The 23069-nt window shown below is 39.2% G+C and overlaps 1 protein-coding gene across 1 annotated transcript in view; it reads left to right on the top strand.

Annotated features, from left to right (window-relative positions):
- The window catches only part of LOC135535775 (ankyrin-2-like), a 183003-nt gene that overhangs the window by 31423 nt on the left and 128511 nt on the right, over positions 1 to 23069 (top strand). Inside the window, 2 exon segments of the mRNA XM_064962208.1 lie at positions 461 to 559; positions 1645 to 1743. Coding sequence (XP_064818280.1) covers positions 461 to 559; positions 1645 to 1743 — 198 coding nt within the window.

Genomic DNA, 23069 nt, shown 5'->3' on the forward strand with positions numbered 1-23069 from the left:
GAAAGGATTCACTCCTCTACATGTATCCTCCCTAACAGAAAGGATTCACTCCTCTACATGTATCCTCCCTAACAGAAATGATTCACTCCTCTACATGTATCCTCCACCCTAACAGAAAGGATTCACTCCTCTACATGTATCCTCCCTAACAGAAAGGATTCACTCCTCTACATGTATCCTCCCTTACAGAAAGGATTCACCCCTCTACATGTATCCTCCCTTACAGAAAGGATTCACCCCTCTACATGTATCCTCCCTTACAGAAATGATTCACTCCTCTACATGTATCCTCCTCCCTAACAGAAAGGATTCACTCCTCTACATGTATCCTCCCCCCTAACAGAAAGGATTCACTCCTCTACATGTATCTTCCCTTACAGAAATGATTCACTCCTCTACATGTATCCTCCTCCCTTACAGAAATGATTCACTCCTCTACATGTATCCTCCTCCCTAACAGAAAGGATTCACTCCTCTACATGTATCAGCCAAGTATGGAAGCCTGGAGGTGGCAAAACTCCTCCTGCAGCGCAAAGCTATGCCTGACGAAGCCGGCAAGGTATTATCATAGACATACAGCAACTAGAGCTTGTGTTATTATAGAAATATAGCAAGTAGAACTGTTGTTATCACAGAAATACAGTAACTAGCACTGGTGAGAACACAGAAATAAAGCAAGTAGAACTGGTATTATCACAGAAATACAACAAGTAGAATTTGTGTTATCACAGAAATACAGGAAGTAGAACTGGTGTTATTACAGAAATACAATAACTAGAACTATTGTTAGCATAGAAATGGATTATAGAAGGAGAGAAGGAGGCACAGAGGAGGAGAGAGGGAAGACAGAATAGCTAGAGAGAGAAGAAGAGAGGGAGACAGAATAGATAGAGAGGGAAAAGGAGAGGGAGAGATGACAGAGAAGGAGAGAGGAAGACAGAATAACTAGAGATGGAAAAGGAGAGGGAGAGATGAGACAGGAGGAGAAGAGAGGGAAGACAAAATAGCTAGAGAGAGAATAAGAGAGGGAGACATAATAGCTAGAGAGGGAAGGAGTGAAGGAGAGATGACACAGAGGAGAGAGGGAAGACAGAATAGCTAGAGAGGGAAGGAGAGAAGGAGAGATGACAGAGGAGAGAGGGAAGACAGAATAGCTAGAGAGGGAAAAGGAGAGGGAGAGATGAGACAGGAGGAGAAGAGAGGGAAGACAGAATAGCTAGAGAGAGAAAAGAGAGAGAGATGACACAGAGGAGAGAGGGAAGACAGCATAGCTAGAGAGAGAAAAGAGAGAGAGAGAGATGACACAGAGGAGAAGAGAGTTGAGATAGAATAGTTAGAGAGATAAAAGAGAGGGAGAGATGACATAGAAGGAAGAGGGAAGACAGAATAGATAGAGAGGGAAAAGGAGAGGGAGAGATGACAGAGAAGGAAGAGGGAATACAGAATAGATGGAGAGGGAAAAGGAGAGGGAGAGATGACAGAGAAGGAAGAGGGAAGACATAATAGATAGAGGAAAAAAGAGTGGGAGAGATGACAGAGAGGAGAGAGGGAAGACAGCATAGATAGAGAGAAAAAGAGGGAGAGATTACAGAGGAGGGAGGGAGAGATGAAGGGATAAGTAATAAATGTGGTTCTCTCCTCCAGAACGGTCTGACTCCGCTGCACGTGGCAGCTCACTATGACAACCAGCAGGTGGCGCTGTTGCTGCTGGACAAAGGGGCGTCGCCCCACGCCACCGCCAAGGTGAGAAAACAACACAAAACCTTGCAGGTGAAAGACTTTCAAATGTTTTACCGTGGAAAATAACAACTTGTTACTGGTACTATGTTTAGATAGTACCTGCCTGTCCGCTCCTGGGTCCTGTTAGGTAGGGACATTTTTTACGGAAAACAATTAAAAACCTTCTGTGGAAGAAAACAAAAACAAATGTTTCTTGTTGGCCAAGTTCAGATAGTTCCTTCCTGTTTCACTCGATTTTCATATAATTACAGATACTCTACATCCATGGATGCTTCTAGAAATGGCAACATATCCCCTATATAACACTACTGTTGACCCATCATACTGTCCCCTATATAACACTACTGTTGACCCATAATACTGTCCCCTATATAACACTACTGTTGACCCATAATACTGTCCCCTATATAACACTACTGTTGACCCATAATACTGTCCCCTATATAACACTACTGTTGACCCATAATACTGTGACCTATATAACACTACTGTTGACCCATAATACTGTCCCCTATATAACACTACTGTTGACCCATAATACTGTCCCCTATATAACACTACTGTTGACCCGTAATACTGTCCCCTATATAACACTACTGTTGACCCATCATACTGTCCCCTATATAACACTACTGTTGACCAGGACCCATAATGCTGTCCCCTATATAACACTACTGTTGACCCATAATACTGTCCCCTATATAACACTACTGTTGACCCATAATACTGTCCCCTATATAACACTACTGTTGACCCATAATACTGTCCCCTATATAACACTACTGTTGACCCATAATACTGTCCCCTATATAACACTACTGTTGACCCATAATACTGTCCCCTATATAACACTACTGTTGACCCATAATACTGTCCCCTATATAACACTACTGTTGACCCATAATACTGTCCCCTATATAACACTACTGTTGACCCATAATACTGTCCCCTATATAACACTACTGTTGACCATAATACTGTCCCCTATATAACACTACTGTTGACCCATAATACTGTCCCCTATATAACACTACTGTTGACCCATCATACTGTCCCCTATATAACACTACTGTTGACCCATAATACTGTCCCCTATATAACACTACTGTTGACCCATAATACTGTCCCCTATATAACACTACTGTTGACCCATCATACTGTCCCCTATATAACACTACTGTTGACCCATAATATTGTCCCCTATATAACACTACTGTTGACCCCTAATACTGTCCCCTATATAACACTACTGTTGACCCATAATACTGTCCCCTATATAACACTACTGTTGACCCATAATACTGTCCCCTATATAACACTACTGTTGACCCATAATACTGTCCCCTATATAACACTACTGTTGACCCATAATACTGTCCCCTATATAACACTACTGTTGACCCATAATACTGTCCCCTGTCCCCTATATAACACTACTGTTGACCCATAATACTGTCCCCTATATAACACTACTGTTGACCCATAATACTGTCCCCTATATAACACTACTGTTGACCCATAATACTGTCCCCTATATAACACTACTGTTGACCCATAATACTGTCCCCTATATAACACTACTGTTGACCCATAATACTGTCCCCTATATAACACTACTGTTGACCCATAATACTGTCCCCTATATAACACTACTGTTGACCCATAATACTGTCCCCTATATAACACTACTGTTGACCCATAATACTGTCCCCTATATAACAACTACTGTTGACCCATAATACTGTCCCCTATATAACACTACTGTTGACCCATAATACTGTCCCCTATATAACACTACTGTTGACCCATAATACTGTCCCCTATATAACACTACTGTTGACCCATAATACTGTCCCCTATAACATAACACTACTGTCCCCTATATAACACTACTGTTGACCCATAATACTGTCCCCTATATAACACTACTGTTGACCCATAATACTGTCCCCTATATAACACTACTGTTGACCCATAATACTGTCCCCTATATAACACTACTGTTGACCCATAATACTGTCCCCTATATAACACTACTGTTGACTGTCCCCTATATACACTACTGTTGACCCATAATACTGTATAACACTACTGTTGACCCATAATACTGTCCCCTATATAACACTACTGTTGACCCATAATACTGTCCCCTATATAACACTACTGTTGACCCATAATACTGTCCCCTATATAACACTACTGTTGACCCATAATACTGTCCCCTATATAACACTACTGTTGACCCATAATACTGTCCCCTATATAACACTACTGTTGACCCATAATACTGTCCCCTATATAACACTACTGTTGACCCATAATACTGTCCCCTATATAACACTACTGTTGACCCATAATACTGTCTATATAACACTACTGTTGACCCATAATACTGTCCCCTATATAACACTACTGTTGACCCATAATACTGTCCCCTATATAACACTACTGTTGACCCATAATACTGTCCCCTATATAACACTACTGTTGACCCATAATACTGTCCCCTATATAACACTACTGTTGACCCATAATACTGTCCCCTATATAACACTACTGTTGACCCATAATACTGTCCCCTATATAACACTACTGTTGACCCATAATACTGTCCCCTATATAACACTACTGTTGACCCATAATACTGTCCCCTATATAACACTACTGTTGACCCATAATTGACCCATACACTACTGTCCCCTATATAACACTACTGTTGACCCATAATACTGTCCCCTATATAACACTACTGTTGACCCATAATACTGTCCCCTATATAACACTACTGTTGACCCATAATACTGTCCCCTATATAACACTACTGTTGACCCATAATACTGTCCCCTATATAACACTACTGTTGACCCATAATACTGTCCCCTATATAACACTACTGTTGACCCATAATTGACCCATAATACTGTCCCCTATATAACACTACTGTTGACCCATAATACTGTCCCCTATATAACACTACTGTTGACCCATAATACTGTCCCCTATATAACACTACTGTTGACCCATAATACTGTCCCCTATATAACACTACTGTTGACCCATAATACTGTCCCCATAATATATAACACTACTGTTGACCCATAATACTGTCCCCTATATAACACTACTGTTGACCCATAATACTGTCCCCTATATAACACTACTGTTGACCCATAATACTGTCCCCTATATAACACTACTGTTGACCCATAATACTGTCCCCTATATACCACTACTGTTGACCCATAATACTGTCCCCTATATAACACTACTGTTGACCCATAATACTGTCCCCTATATAACACTACTGTTGACCCATAATACTGTCCCCTATATAACACTACTGTTGACCCATAATACTGTCCCCTATATAACACTACTGTTGACCCATAATACTGTCCCCTATATAACACTACTGTTGACCCATAATACTGTCCCCTATATAACACTACTGTTGACCCATAATACTGTCCCCTATATAACACTACTGTTGACCCATAATACTGTCCCCTATATAACACTACTGTTGACCATGACCCATAATACTGTCCCCTATATAACACTACTGTTGACCCATAATACTGTCCCCTATATGACTGTTGACTCCATAATACTGTCCCCTATATAACACTACTGTTGTCCCCTATATAACACTACTGTTGACCCATAATACTGTCCCCTATATAACACTACTGTTGACCCATAATACTGTCCCCTATATAACACTACTGTTGACCCATAATACTGTCCCCTATATAACACTACTGTTGACCCATAATACTGTCCCCTATATAACACTACTGTTGACCCATAATACTGTCCCCTATATAACACTACTGTTGACCCATAATACTGTCCCCTATATAACACTACTGTTGACCCATAATACTGTCCCCTATATAACACTACTGTTGACCCATAATACTGTCCCCTATTTAACACTACTGTTGACCCATAATACTGTCCCGTATATAACTCTACTGTTGACCCATAATACTGTCCATAATACTGTATATATAACACTACTGTTGACCCATAATACTGTCCCCTATATAACACTACTGTTGACCCATAATACTGTCCCCTATATAACACTACTGTTGACCCATAATACTGTCCCCTATATAACACTACTGTTGACCCATAATACTGTCCCCTATATAACACTACTGTTGACCCATAATACTGTCCCCTATATAACACTACTGTTGACCCATAATACTGTCCCCTATATAACACTACTGTTGACCCATAATACTGTCCCCTATATAACACTACTGTTGACCCATAATACTGTCCCCTATATAACACTACTGTTGACCCATAATACTGTGACCCCCCTATATAACACTACTGTTGACCCATAATACTGTCCCCTATATAACACTACTGTTGACCCATAATACTGTCCCCTATATAACACTACTGTTGACCCATAATACTGTCCCCTATATAACACTACTGTTGACCCATAATACTGTCCCCTATATAACACTACTGTTGACCCATAATACTGTCCCCTATATAACACTACTGTTGACCCATAATACTGTCCCCTATATAACACTACTGTTGACCCATAATACTGTCCCCTATATAACACTACTGTTCCCATAATACTGTCCCCTATATAACACTACTGTTGACCCATAATACTGTCCCCTATATAACACTACTGTTGACCCATAATACTGTCCCCTATATAACACTACTGTTGACCCACTGTTAATACTGTCCCCTATATAACACTACTGTTGTTGACCCATAATACTGTCCCCTATATAACACTACTGTTGACCCATAATACTGTCCCCTATATAACACTACTGTTGACCCATAATACTGTCCCCTATATAACACTACTGTTGACCCATAATACTGTCCCCTATATAACACTACTGTTGACCCATAATACTGTCCCCTATATAACACTACTGTTGACCCATAATATATAACACTACTGTTGACCCATAATACTGTCCCCTATATAACACTACTGTTGACCCATAATACTGTCCCCTATATAACACTACTGTTGACCCATAATACTGTCCCCTATATAACACTACTGTTGACCCATAATACTGTCCCCTATATAACACTACTGTTGACCCATAATACTGTCCCCTATATAACACTACTGTTGACCCATAATACTGTCCCCTATATAACACTACTGTTGACCCATAATACTGTCCCCTATATAACACTATAACACTACTGTTGACCCATAATACTGTCCCCTATATAACACTACTGTTGACCCATAATACTGTCCCCTATATAACACTACTGTTGACCCATAATACTGTCCCCCCCTACTGTTATAATACTGTCCCCTATATAACACTACTGTTGACCCATAATACTGTCCCCTATATAACACTACTGTTGACCCATAATACTGTCCCCTATATAACACTACTGTTGACCCATAATACTGTCCCCTATATAACACTACTGTTGACCCATAATACTGTCCCCTATATAACACTACTGTTGACCCATAATACTGTCCCCTATATAACACTACTGTTGACCCATAATACTGTCCCCTATATAACCTACTGTTGACCCATACTGTCCCCTATATAACACTACTGTTGACCCATAATACTGTCCCCTATATAACACTACTGTTGACCCATAATACTGTCCCCTATATAACACTACTGTTGACCCATAATACTGTCCCCTATATAACACTACTGTTGACCCATAATACTGTCCCCTATATAACACTACTGTTGACCCATAATACTGTCCCCTATATAACACTACTGTTGACCCATAATACTGTCCCCTATATAACACTACTGTTGACCCATAATACTGTCCCCTATATAACACTACTGTTGACCCATAATACTGTCCCCTATATAACACTACTGTTGACCCATAATACTGTCCCCTATATAACACTACTGTTGACCCATAATACTGTCCCCTATATAACACTACTGTTGACCCATAATACTGTCCCCTATATAACACTACTGTTGACCCATAATACTGTCCCCTATATAACACTACTGTTGACCCATAATACCCTATATAACTACTGTTGTCCCCTATATAACACTACTGTTGACCCATAATACTGTCCCCTATATAACACTACTGTTGACCCATAATACTGTCCCCTATATAACACTACTGTTGACCCATAATACTGTCCCCTATATAACACTACTGTTGACCCATAATACTGTCCCCTATATAACACTACTGTTGACCCATAATACTGTCCCCTATATAACACTACTGTTGACCCATAATACTGTCCCCTATATAACACTACTGTTGACCCATAATACTGTCCCCTATATAACACTACTGTTGACCCATAATACTGTCCCCTATATAACACTACTGTTGACCCATAATACTGTCCCCTATATAACACTACTGTTGACCCATAATACTGTCCCCTATATAACACTACTGTTGACCCATAATACTGTCCCCTATATAACACTACTGTTGACCCATAATACTGTCCCCTATATAACACTACTGTTGACCCATAATACTGTCCCCTATATAACACTACTGTTGACCCATAATACTGTCCCCTATATAACACTACTGTTGACCCATAATACTGTCCCCTATATAACACTACTGTTGACCCATAATACTATATAACACTATAATACTGTCCCCTATATAACACTACTGTTGACCCATAATACTGTCCCCTATATAACACTACTGTTGACCCATAATACTGTCCCCTATATAACACTACTGTTGACCCATAATACTGTCCCCTATATAACACTACTGTTGACCCATACACTACTGTTGACCCATAATACTGTATATAACACTACTGTTGACCCATAATACTGTCCCCTATATAACACTACTGTTGACCCATAATACTGTCCCCTATATAACACTACTGTTGACCCATAATACTGTCCCCTATATAACACTACTGTTGACCCATAATACTGTCCCCTATATAACACTACTGTTGACCCATAATACTGTCCCCTATATAACACTACTGTTGACCCATAATACTGTCCCCTATATAACACTACTGTTGACCCATAATACTGTCCCCTATATAACACTACTGTTGACCCATAATACTGTCCCCTATATAACACTACTGTTGACCCATAATACTGTCCCCTATATAACACTACTGTTGACCCATAATACTGTCCCCTATATAACACTACTGTTGACCTATATACATACTGTCATAATACTGTATATAACACTACTGTTGACCCATAATACTGTCCCCTATATAACACTACTGTTGACCCATAATACTGTCCCCTATATAACACTACTGTTGACCCATAATACTGTCCCCTATATAACACTACTGTTGACCCATAATACTGTCCCCTATATAACACTACTGTTGACCCATAATACTGTCCCCTATATAACACTACTGTTGACCCATAATACTGTCCCCTATATAACACTACTGTTGACCCATAATACTGTCCCCTATATAACACTACTGTTGACCCATAATACTGTCCCCTATATAACACTACTGTTGACCCATAATACTGTCCCCTATATAACACTACTGTTGACCCATAATACTGTCCCCTATATAACACTACTGTTGACCCATAATACTGTCCCCTATATAACACTACTGTTGACCCATAATACTGTCCCCTATATAATACTGTTGACCCATAATACTGTCCCCTATATAACACTACTGTTGACCCATAATACTGTCCCCTATATAACACTACTGTTGACCCATAATACTGTCCCCTATATAACACTACTGTTGACCCATAATACTGTCCCCTATATAACACTACTGTTGTCCCCTATATAACACTACTGTTGACCCATAATACTGTCCCCTATATAACACTACTGTTGACCCATAATACTGTCCCCTATATAACACTACTGTTGACCCATAATACTGTCCCCTATATAACACTACTGTTGACCCATAATACTGTCCCCTATATAACACTACTGTTGACCCATAATACTGTCCCCTATATAACACTACTGTTGACCCATAATACTGTCCCCTATATAACACTACTGTTGACCCATAATACTGTCCCCTATATAACACTACTGTTGACCCATAATACTGTCCCCTATATAACACTACTGTTGACCCATAATACTGTCCCCTATATAACACTACTGTTGACCCATAATACTGTCCCCTATATAACACTACTGTTGACCCATAATACTGTCCCCTATATAACACTACTGTTGACCCATAATACTGTCCCCTATATAACACTACTGTTGACCCATAATACTGTCCCCTATATAACACTACTGTTGACCCATAATACTGTTGACCCATAATATATAACACTACTGTTGACCCATAATACTGTCCCCTATATAACACTACTGTTGACCCATAATACTGTCCCCTATATAACACTACTGTTGACCCTATATAATACTGTTGACCCATAATATATAACACTACTGTTGACCCATAATACTGTCCCCTATATAACACTACTGTTGACCCATAATACTGTCCCCTATATAACACTACTGTTGACCCATAATACTGTCCCCTATATAACACTACTGTTGACCCATAATACTGTCCCCTATATAACACTACTGTTGACCCATAATACTGTCCCCTATATAACACTACTGTTGACCCATAATACTGTCCCCTATATAACACTACTGTTGACCCATAATACTGTCCCCTATATAACACTACTGTTGACCCATAATACTGTCCCCTATATAACACTACTGTTGACCCATAATTGTCCCCTATATAACACTATGACCCATAATACTGTCCCCTATATAACACTACTGTTGACCCATAATACTGTCCCCTATATAACACTACTGTTGACCCATAATACTGTCCCCTATATAACACTACTGTTGACCCATAATACTGTCCCCTATATAACACTACTGTTGACCCATAATACTGTCCCCTATATAACACTACTGTTGACCCATAATACTGTCCCCTATATAACACTACTGTTGACCCATAATACTGTCCCCTATATAACACTACTGTTGACCCATAATACTGTCCCCTATATAACACTACTGTTGACCCATAATACTGTCCCCTATATAACACTACTGTTGACCCATAATACTGTCCCCTATATAACACTACTGTTGACCCATAATACTGTCCCCTATATAACACTACTGTTGACCCATAATACTGTCCCCTATATAACACTACTGTTGACCCATAATACTGTCCCCTATATAACACTACTGTTGACCCATAATACTGTCCCCTATATAACACTACTGTTGACCCATAATACTGTCCCCTATATAACACTACTGTTGACCCATAATACTGTCCCCTATATAACACTACTGTTGACCCATAATACTGTCCCCTATATAACACTACTGTTGACCCATAATACTGTCCCCTATATAACACTACTGTTGACCCATAATACTGTCCCCTATATAACACTACTGTCCCCTATATAACACTACTGTTGACCCATAATACTGTCCCCTATATAACACTACTGTTGACCCATAATACTGTCCCCTATATAACACTACTGTTGACCCATAATACTGTCTGTTGACCCATAATATATAACACTACTGTTGACCCATAATACTGTCCCCTATATAACACTACTGTTGACCCATAATACTGTCCCCTATATAACACTACTGTTGACCCATAATACTGTCCCCTATATAACACTACTGTTGACCCATAATACTGTCCCCTATATAACACTACTGTTGACCCATAATACTGTCCCCTATATAACACTACTGTTGACCCATAATACTGTCCCCTATATAACACTACTGTTGACCCATAATACTGTCCCCTATATAACACTACTGTTGACCCATAATACTGTCCCCTATATAACACTACTGTTGACCCATAATACTGTCCCCTATATAACACTACTGTTCATAATACCCTATATAACACTACTGTTGACCCATAATACTGTCCCCTATATAACACTACTGTTGACCCATAATACTGTCCCCTATATAACACTACTGTTGACCCATAATACTGTCCCCTATATAACACTACTGTTGACCCATAATACTGTCCCCTATATAACACTACTGTTGACCCATAATACTGTCCCCTATATAACACTACTGTTGACCCATAATACTGTCCCCTATATAACACTACTGTTGACCCATAATACTGTCCCCTATATAACACTACTGTTGACTGTCCCCATAATACTGTCCCCTATATAACACTACTGTTGACCCATAATACTGTCCCCTATATAACACTACTGTTGACCCATAATACTGTCCCCTATATAACACTGACCCATAATTGTCCCCTATATAACATACTGTGACCCCTATATAACACTACTGTTGACCCATAATACCCTATATAATACTGTTGACCCATAATACTGTATAACACTACTGTTGACCCATAATACTGTCCCCTATATAACACTACTGTTGACCCATAATACTGTCCCCTATATAACACTACTGTTGACCCATAATACTGTCCCCTATATAACACTACTGTTGACCCATAATACTGTCCCCTATATAACACTACTGTTGACCCATAATACTGTCCCCTATATAACACTACTGTTGACCCATAATACTGTCCCCTATATAACACTACTGTTGACCCATAATACTGTCCCCTATATAACACTACTGTTGACCCATAATACTGTCCCCTATATAACACTACTGTTGACCCATAATACTGTCCCCTATATAACACTACTGTTGACCCATAATACTGTCCCCTATATAACACTACTGTTGACCCATAATACTGTCCCCTATATAACACTACTGTTGACCCATAATACTGTCCCCTATATAACACTACTGTTGACCCATAATACTGTCCCCTATATAACACTACTGTTGACCCATAATACTGTCCCCTATATAACACTACTGTTGACCCATAATACTGTCCCCTATATAACACTACTGTTGACCCATAATACTGTCCCCTATATAACACTACTGTTGACCCATAATACTGTCCCCTATATAACACTACTGTTGACCCATAATACTGTCCCCTATATAACACTACTGTTGACCCATAATACTGTCCCCTATATAACACTACTGTTGACCCATAATACTGTCCCCTATATAACACTACTGTTGACCCATAATACTGTCCCCTATATAACACTACTGTTGACCCATAATACTGTCCCCTATATAACACTACTGTTGACCCATAATACTGTCCCCTATGACCCATAATACTGTCCCCTATACTACATATACTACTGTTGACCCATAATACTGTCCCCTATATAACACTACTGTTGACCCATAATACTGTCCCCTATATAACACTACTGTTGACCCATAATACTGTCCCCTATATAACACTACTGTTGACCCATAATACTGTCCCCTATATAACACTACTGTTGACCCATAATACTGTCCCCTATATAACACTACTGTTGACCCATAATACTGTCCCCTATATAACACTACTGTTGACCCATAATACTGTCCCCTATATAACAATACTGTTGACCCATAATATGTCCCCTATATAACACTACTGTTGACCCATAATACTGTCCCCTATATAACACTACTGTTGACCCATAATACTGTCCCCTATATAACACTACTGTTGACCCATAATACTGTCCCCTATATAACACTACTGTTGACCCATAATACTGTCCCCTATATAACACTACTGTTGACCCATAATACTGTCCCCTATATAACACTACTGTTGACCCATAATACTGTCCCCTATATAACACTACTGTTGACCCATAATACTGTCCCCTATATAACACTACTGTTGACCCATAATACTGTCCCCTATATAACACTACTGTTGACCCATAATACTGTCCCCTATATAACACTACTGTTGACCCATAATACTGTCCCCTATATAACACTACTGTTGACCCATAATACTGTCCCCATATAACACTACTGTTGACCCATAATACTGTCCCCTATATAACACTACTGTTGACCCATAATACTGTCCCCTATATAACACTACTGTTGACCCATAATACTGTCCCCTATATAACACTACTGTTGACCCATAATACTGTCCCCTATATAACACTACTGTTGACCCATAATACTGTCCCCTATATAACACTACTGTTGACCCATAATACTGTCCCCTATATAACACTACTGTTGACCCATAATACTGTCCCCTATATAACACTACTGTTGACCCATAATACTGTCCCCTATATAACACTACTGTTGACCCATAATACTGTCCCCTATATAACACTACTGTTGACCCATAATACTGTCCCCTATATAACACTACTGTTGACCCATAATACTGTCCCCTATATAACACTACTGTTGACCCATAATACTGTCCCCTATATAACACTACTGTTGACCCATAATACTGTCCCCTATATAACACTACTGTTGACCCATAATACTGTCCCCTATATAACACCTGTTGACCTATATAACTGTCCCCTATATAACACTACTGTTGACCCATAATACTGTCCCCTATATAACACTACTGTTGACCCATAATACTGTCCCCTATATAACACTACTGTTGACCCATAATACTGTCCCCTATATAACACTACTGTTGACTATATAACACTACTGTTGACCCATAATACTGTCCCCTATATAACACTACTGTTGACCCATAATACTGTCCCCTATATAACACTACTGTTGACCCATAATACTGTCCCCTATATAACACTACTGTTGACCCATAATACTGTCCCCTATATAACACTACTGTTGACCCATAATACTGTCCCCTATATAACACTACTGTTGACCCATAATACTGTCCCCTATATAACACTACTGTTGACCCATAATACTGTCCCCTATATAACACTACTGTTGACCCATAATACTGTCCCCTATATAACACTACTGTTGACCCATAATACTGTCCCCTATATAACACTGACCCATGTTGACCCATAATACTGTCCCCTATATAACACTACTGTTGACCCATAATACTGTCCCCTATATAACACTACTGTTGACCCATAATACTGTCCCCTATATAACACTACTGTTGACCCATAATACTGTCCCCTATATAACACTACTGTTGACCCATAATACTGTACTGTTGACCCATAATACTGTATAACACTACTGTTGACCCATAATACTGTCCCCTATATAACACTACTGTTGACCCATAATACTGTCCCCTATATAACACTACTGTTGACCCATAATACTGTCCCCTATATAACACTACTGTTGACCCATAATACTGTCCCCTATATAACACTACTGTTGACCCATAATACTGTCCCCTATATAACACTACTGTTGACCCATAATACCCCTATATAACACTACTGACCCATAATACTGTCCCCTATATAACACTACTTGACCCATAATACTGTCCCCTATATAACACTACTGTTGACCCATAATACTGTCCCCTATATAACACTACTGTTGACCCATAATACTGTCCCCTATATAACACTACTGTTGACCCATAATACTGTCCCCTATATAACACTACTGTTGACCCATAATACTGTCCCCTATATAACACTACTGTTGACCCATAATACTGTCCCTATATAACACTACTGTTGACCCATAATACTGTCCCCTATATAACACTACTGTTGACCCATACATACTGTCCCCTGTATATAACACTACTGTTGACCCATAATACTGTCCCCTATATAACACTACTGTTGACCCATAATACTGTCCCCTATATAACACTACTGTTGACCCATAATACTGTCCCCTATATAACACTACTGTTGACCCATAATACTGTCCCCTATATAACACTACTGTTGACCCATAATACTGTCCCCTATATAACACTACTGTTGACCCATAATACTGTCCCCTATATAACACTACTGTTGACCCATAATACTGTCCCCTATATAACACTACTGTTGACCCATAATACTGTCCCCTATATAACACTACTGTTGACCCATAATACTGTCCCCTATATAACACTACTGTTGACCCATAATACTGTCCCCTATATAACACTACTGTTGACCCATAATACTGTCCCCTATATAACACTACTGTTGACCCATAATACTGTCCCCATAATACTGTGACCCATAATACTGTCCCCTATATAACACTACTGTTGACCCATAATACTGTCCCCTATATAACACTACTGTTGACCCATAATACTGTCCCCTATATAACACTACTGTTGACCCATAATACTGTCCCCTATATAACACTACTGTTGACCCATAATACTGTCCCCTATATACTACTGTTGACCCATAATACTGTCCCCTATATAACACTACTGTTGACCCATAATACTGTCCCCTATATAACACTACTGTTGACTGTTGACCCATAATACTGTCCCCTATATAACACTACTGTTGACCCATAATACTGTCCCCTATATAACACTACTGTTGACCCATAATACTGTCCCCTATATAACACTACTGTTGACCCATAATACTGTCCCCTATATAACACTACTGTTGACCCATAATACTGTCCCCTATATAACACTACTGTTGACCCATAATACTGTCCCCTATATAACACTACTGTTGACCCATAATACTGTCCCCTATATAACACTACTGTTGACCCATAATACTGTCCCCTATATAACACTACTGTTGACCCATAATACTGTCCCCTATATAACACTACTGTTGACCCATAATACTGTCCCCTATATAACACTACTGTTGACCCATAATACTGTCCCCTATATAACACTACTGTTGACCCATAATACTGTCCCCTATATAACACTACTGTTGACCCATAATACTGTCCCCTATATAACACTACTGTTGACCCATAATACTGTCCCCTATATAACACTACTGTTGACCCATAATACTGTCCCCTATATAACACTACTGTTGACCCATAATACTGTCCCCTATATAACACTACTGTTGACCCATAATACTGTCCCCTATATAACTGTTGACCCTACTGTAACACTACTGTTGACCCATAATACTGTCCCCTATATAACACTACTGTTGACCCATAATACTGTCCCCTATATAACACTACTGTTGACCCATAATACTGTCCCCTATATAACACTACTGTTGACCCATAATACTGTACCCAATATAAAACTACTGTTGACCAGTTAAACATAATACTGTCCCCTATATAACACTACTGTTGACCCATAATACTGTCCCCTATATAACACTACTGTTGACCCATAATACTGTCCCCTATATAACACTACTGTTGTCCCCTATATAACACTACTGTTGACCCATAATACTGTCCCCTATATAACACTACTGTTGACCCATAATATATATAACACTACTGTTGACCCATAATACTGTCCCCTATAACACTACTGTTGACCCATAATACTGTCCCCTATATAACACTACTGTTGACCCATAATACTGTCCCCTATATAACACTACTGTTGACCCATAATACTGTCCCCTATATAACACTACTGTTGACCCATAATACTGTCCCCTATATAACACTACTGTTGACCCATAATACTGTCCCCTATATAACACTACTGTTGACCCATAATACTGTCCCCTATATAACACTACTGTTGACCCATAATACTGTCCCCTATATAACACTACTGTTGACCCATAATACTGTCCCCTATATAACACTACTGTTGACCCATAATACTGTCCCCTATATAACACTACTGTTGACCCATAATACTGTCCCCTATATAACACTACTGTTGACCCATAATACTGTCCCCTATATAACACTACTGTTGACCCATAATACTGTCCCCTATATAACACTACTGTTGACCCATAATACTGTCCCCTATATAACACTACTGTTGACCCATAATACTGTCCCCTATATAACACTACTGTTGACCCATAATACTGTCCCCTATATAACACTACTGTTGACCCATAATACTGTCCCCTATATAACACTACTGTTGACCCATAATACTGTCCCCTATATAACACTACTGTTGACCCATAATACTGTCCCCTATATAACACTACTGTTGACCCATAATACTGTCCCCTATATAACACTACTGTTGACCCATAATACTATATAACACTACTGTTGACCCATAATACTGTCCCCTATATAACACTACTGTTGACCCATAATACTGTCCCCTATATAACACTACTGTTGACCCATAATACTGTGACCCATAATATAACACTACTGTTGACCCATAATACTGTCCCCTATATAACACTACTGTTGACCCATAATACTGTCCCCTATATAACACTACTGTTGACCCATAATACTGTCCCCTATATAACACTACTGTTGACCCATAATACTGTCCCCATAATACTGTCCCCTATATAACACTACTGTTGACCCATAATACTGTCCCCTATATAACACTACTGTTGACCCATAATACTGTCCCCTATATAACACTACTGTTGACCCATAATACTGTCCCCTATATAACACTACTGTTGACCCATAATACTGTCCCCTATATAACACTACTGTTGACCCATAATACTGTCCCCTATATAACACTACTGTTGACCCATAATACTGTCCCCTATATAACACTACTGTTGACCCATAATACTGTCCCCTATATAACACTACTGTTGACCCATAATACTGTCCCCTATATAACACTACTGTTGACCCATAATACTGTCCCCTATATAACACTACTGTTGACCCATAATACTGTCCCCTATATAACACTACTGTTGACCCATAATACTGTCCCCTATATAACACTACTGTTGACCCATAATACTGTCCCCTATATACACTACTGTTGACCCATAATACTGTCCCCTATATAACACTACTGTTGACCCATAATACTGTCCCCTATATAACACTACTGTTGACCCATAATACTGTCCCCTATATAACACTACTGTTGACCCATAATACTGTCCCCTATATAACACTACTGTTGACCCATAATACTGTCCCCATAACTGTTGACCCATAATACTGTCCCCTATATAACACTACTGTTGACCCATAATACTGTCCCCTATATAACACTACTGTTGACCCATAATACTGTCCCCTATATAACACTACTGTTGACCCATAATACTGTCCCCTATATAACACTACTGTTGACCCATAATACTGTCCCCTATATAACACTACTGTTGACCCATAATACTGTCCCCTATATAACACTACTGTTGACCCATAATACTGTCCCCTATATAACACTACTGTTGACCCATAATACTGTCCCCTATATAACACTACTGTTGACCCATAATACTGTCCCCTATATCCCCATAATACTGTATAACACTACTGTTGACCCATAATACTGTCCCCTATATAACACTACTGTTGACCCATAATACTGTCCCCTATATAACACTACTGTTGACCCATAATACTGTCCCCTATATAACACTACTGTTGACCCATAATACTGTCCCCTATATAACACTACTGTTGACCCATAATACTGTCCCCTATATAACACTACTGTTGACCCATAATACTGTCCCCTATATAACACTACTGTTGACCCATAATACTGTCCCCTATATAACACTACTGACCCATAATTGACTGTTGACCCATAATACTGTCCCCTATATAACACTACTGTTGACCCATAATACTGTCCCCTATATAACACTACTGTTGACCCATAATACTGTCCCCTATATAACACTACTGTTGATAACACTACTGTTGACCCATAATACTGTCCCCTATATAACACTACTGTTGACCCATAATACTGTCCCCTATATAACACTACTGTTGACCCATAATACTGTCCCCTATATAACACTACTGTTGACCCATAATACTGTCCCCTATATAACACTACTGTTGACCCATAATACTGTCCCCTATATAACACTACTGTTGACCCATAATACTGTCCCCTATATAACACTACTGTTGACCCATAATACTGTCCCCTATATAACACTACTGTTGACCCATAATACTGTCCCCTATATAACACTACTGTTGACCCATAATACTGTCCCCTATATAACACTACTGTTGACCCATAATACTGTCCCCTATATAACACTACTGTTGACCCATAATACTGTCCCTATATAACACTACTGTTGACACTGTCCCCTATATACTGTTGACCCATAATACTGTCCCCTATATAACACTACTGTTGACCCATAATTGTCCCCTATATAACACTACTGTTGACCCATAATACTGTCCCCATACACTACTGTTGACCCCTGTCCCCTATATAACACTACTGTTGACCCATAATACTGTCCCCATAATATATAACACTACTGTTGACCCATAATACTGTCCCCTATATAACACTACTGTTGACCCATAATACTGTCCCCTATATAACACTACTGTTGACCCATAATACTGTCCCCTATATAACACTACTGTTGACCCATAATACTGTCCCCTATATAACACTACTGTTGACCCATAATACTGTCCCCTATATAACACTACTGTTGACCCATAATACTGTCCCCTATATAACACTACTGTTGACCCATAATACTGTCCCCTATATAACACTACTGTTGACCCATAATACTGTCCCCTATATAACACTACTGTTGACCCATAATACTGTCCCCTATATAACACTACTGTTGACCCATAATACTGTCCCCTATATAACACTACTGTTGACCCATAATACTGTCCCCTATATAACACTACTGTTGACCCATAATACTGTCCCCTATATAACACTACTGTTGACCCATAATACTGTCCCCTATATAACACTACTGTTGACCCATAATACTGTCCCCTATATAACACTACTGTTGACCCATAATACTGTCCCCTATATAACACTACTGTTGACCCATAATACTGTCCCCTATATAACACTACTGTTGACCCATAATACTGTCCCCTATATAACACTACTGTTGACCCATAATACTGTCCCCTATATAACACTACTGTTGACCCATAATACTGTCCCCTATATAACACTACTGTTGACCCATAATACTGTCCCCTATATAACACTACTGTTGACCCATAATACTGTCCCCTATATAACACTACTGTTGACCCATAATACTGTCCCCTATATAACACTACTGTTGACCCATAATACTGTCTGTTGACCCATAATATATAACACTACTGTTGACCCATAATACTGTCCCCTATATAACACTACTGTTGACCCATAATACTGTCCCCTATATAACACTACTGTTGACCCATAATACTGTCCCCTATATAACACTACTGTTGACCCATAATACTGTCCCCTATATAACACTACTGTTGACCCATAATACTGTCCCCTATATAACACTACTGTTGACCCATAATACCCTATATAACACTACTGTTGACCCATAATACTGTCCCCTATATAACACTACTGTTGACCCATAATACTGTCCCCTATATAACACTACTGTTGACCCATAATACTGTCCCCTATATAACACTACTGTTGACCCATAATACTGTCCCCTATATAACACTACTGTTGACCCATAATACTGTCCCCTATATAACACTACTGTTGACCCATAATACTGTCCCCTATATAACACTACTGTTGACCCATAATACTGTCCCCTATATAACACTACTGTTGACCCATAATACTGTCCCCTATATAACACTACTGTTGACCCATAATACTGTCCCCTATATAACACTACTGTTGACCCATAATACTGTCCCCTATATAACACTACTGTTGACCCATAATACTGTCCCCTATATAACACTACTGTTGACCCATAATACTGTCCCCTATATAACACTACTGTTGACCCATAATACTGTCCCCTATATAACACTACTGTTGACCCATAATACTGTCCCCTATATAACACTACTGTTGACCCATAATACTGTCCCCTATATAACACTACTGTTGACCCATATATACTACTGTTGACCCATAATACTGTCCCCTATATAACACTACTGTTGACCCATAATACCCATAATACTGTTGACCCCCCTATATAACACTACTGTTGACCCATAATACTGTCCCCTATATAACACTACTGTTGACCCATAATACTGTCCCCTATATAACACTACTGTTGACCCATAATACTGTCCCCTATATAACACTACTGTTGACCCATAATACTGTCCCCTATATAACACTACTGTTGACCCATAATACTGTCCCCTATATAACACTACTGTTGACCCATAATACTGTCCCCTATATAACACTACTGTTGACCCATAATACTGTCCCCTATATAACACTACTGTTGACCCATAATACTGTCCCCTATATAACACTACTGTTGACCCATAATACTGTCCCCTATATAACAACTGTTGACCCATAATACTGTCCCCTATATAACACTACTGTTGACCCATAATACTGTCCCCTATATAACACTACTGTTGACCCATAATACTGTCCCCTATATAACACTACTGTTGACCCATAATACTGTCCCCTATATAACACTACTGTTGACCCATAATACTGTCCCCTATATAACACTACTGTTGACCCATAATACTGTCCCCTATATAACACTACTGTTGACCCATAATACTGTCCCCTATATAACACTACTGTTGACCCATAATACTGTCCCCTATATAAACTACTACTGTTGACCCATAATACTGTCCCCTATATAACACTACTGTTGACCCATAATACTGTCCCCTATATAACACTACTGTTGACCCATAATACTGTCCCCTATATAACACTACTGTTGACCCATAATACTGTCCCCTATATAACACTACTGTTGACCCATAATACTGTCCCCAATATAACACTACTGTTGACCCAAAATACAGTCCCCTATATAACACTACTGTTGACCCATAATACTGTCCCCTATATAACACTACTGTTGACCCATAATACTGTCCCCTATATAACACTACTGTTGACCCATAATACTGTCCCCTATATAACACTACTGTTGACCCATAATACTGTCCCCTATACTGTTGAACACTATACAACACTATATACTGACCCATGTTGACCCATAATACTGTCCCCTATATAACACTACTGTTGACCCATAATACTGTCCCCTATATAACACTACTGTTGACCCATAATACTGTCCCCTATACAACACTACTGTTGACCCATAATACTGTCCCCTATATAACACTACTGTTGACCCATAATACTGTCCCCTATACAACACTACTGTTGACCCATAATACTGTCCCCTATATAACACTACTGTTGACCCATAATACTGTCCCCTATATAACACTACTGTTGACCCATACTACTGTCCCCTATATAACACTACTGTTGACCCATAATACTGTCCCCTATATAACACTACTGTTAACCCATAATACTGTCCCCTATATAACACTAC

Source organism: Oncorhynchus masou, unplaced genomic scaffold (genome assembly GCF_036934945.1).
Source record: "Oncorhynchus masou masou isolate Uvic2021 unplaced genomic scaffold, UVic_Omas_1.1 unplaced_scaffold_514, whole genome shotgun sequence".
In the NCBI taxonomy this organism is placed as follows: domain Eukaryota; kingdom Metazoa; phylum Chordata; class Actinopteri; order Salmoniformes; family Salmonidae; genus Oncorhynchus; species Oncorhynchus masou.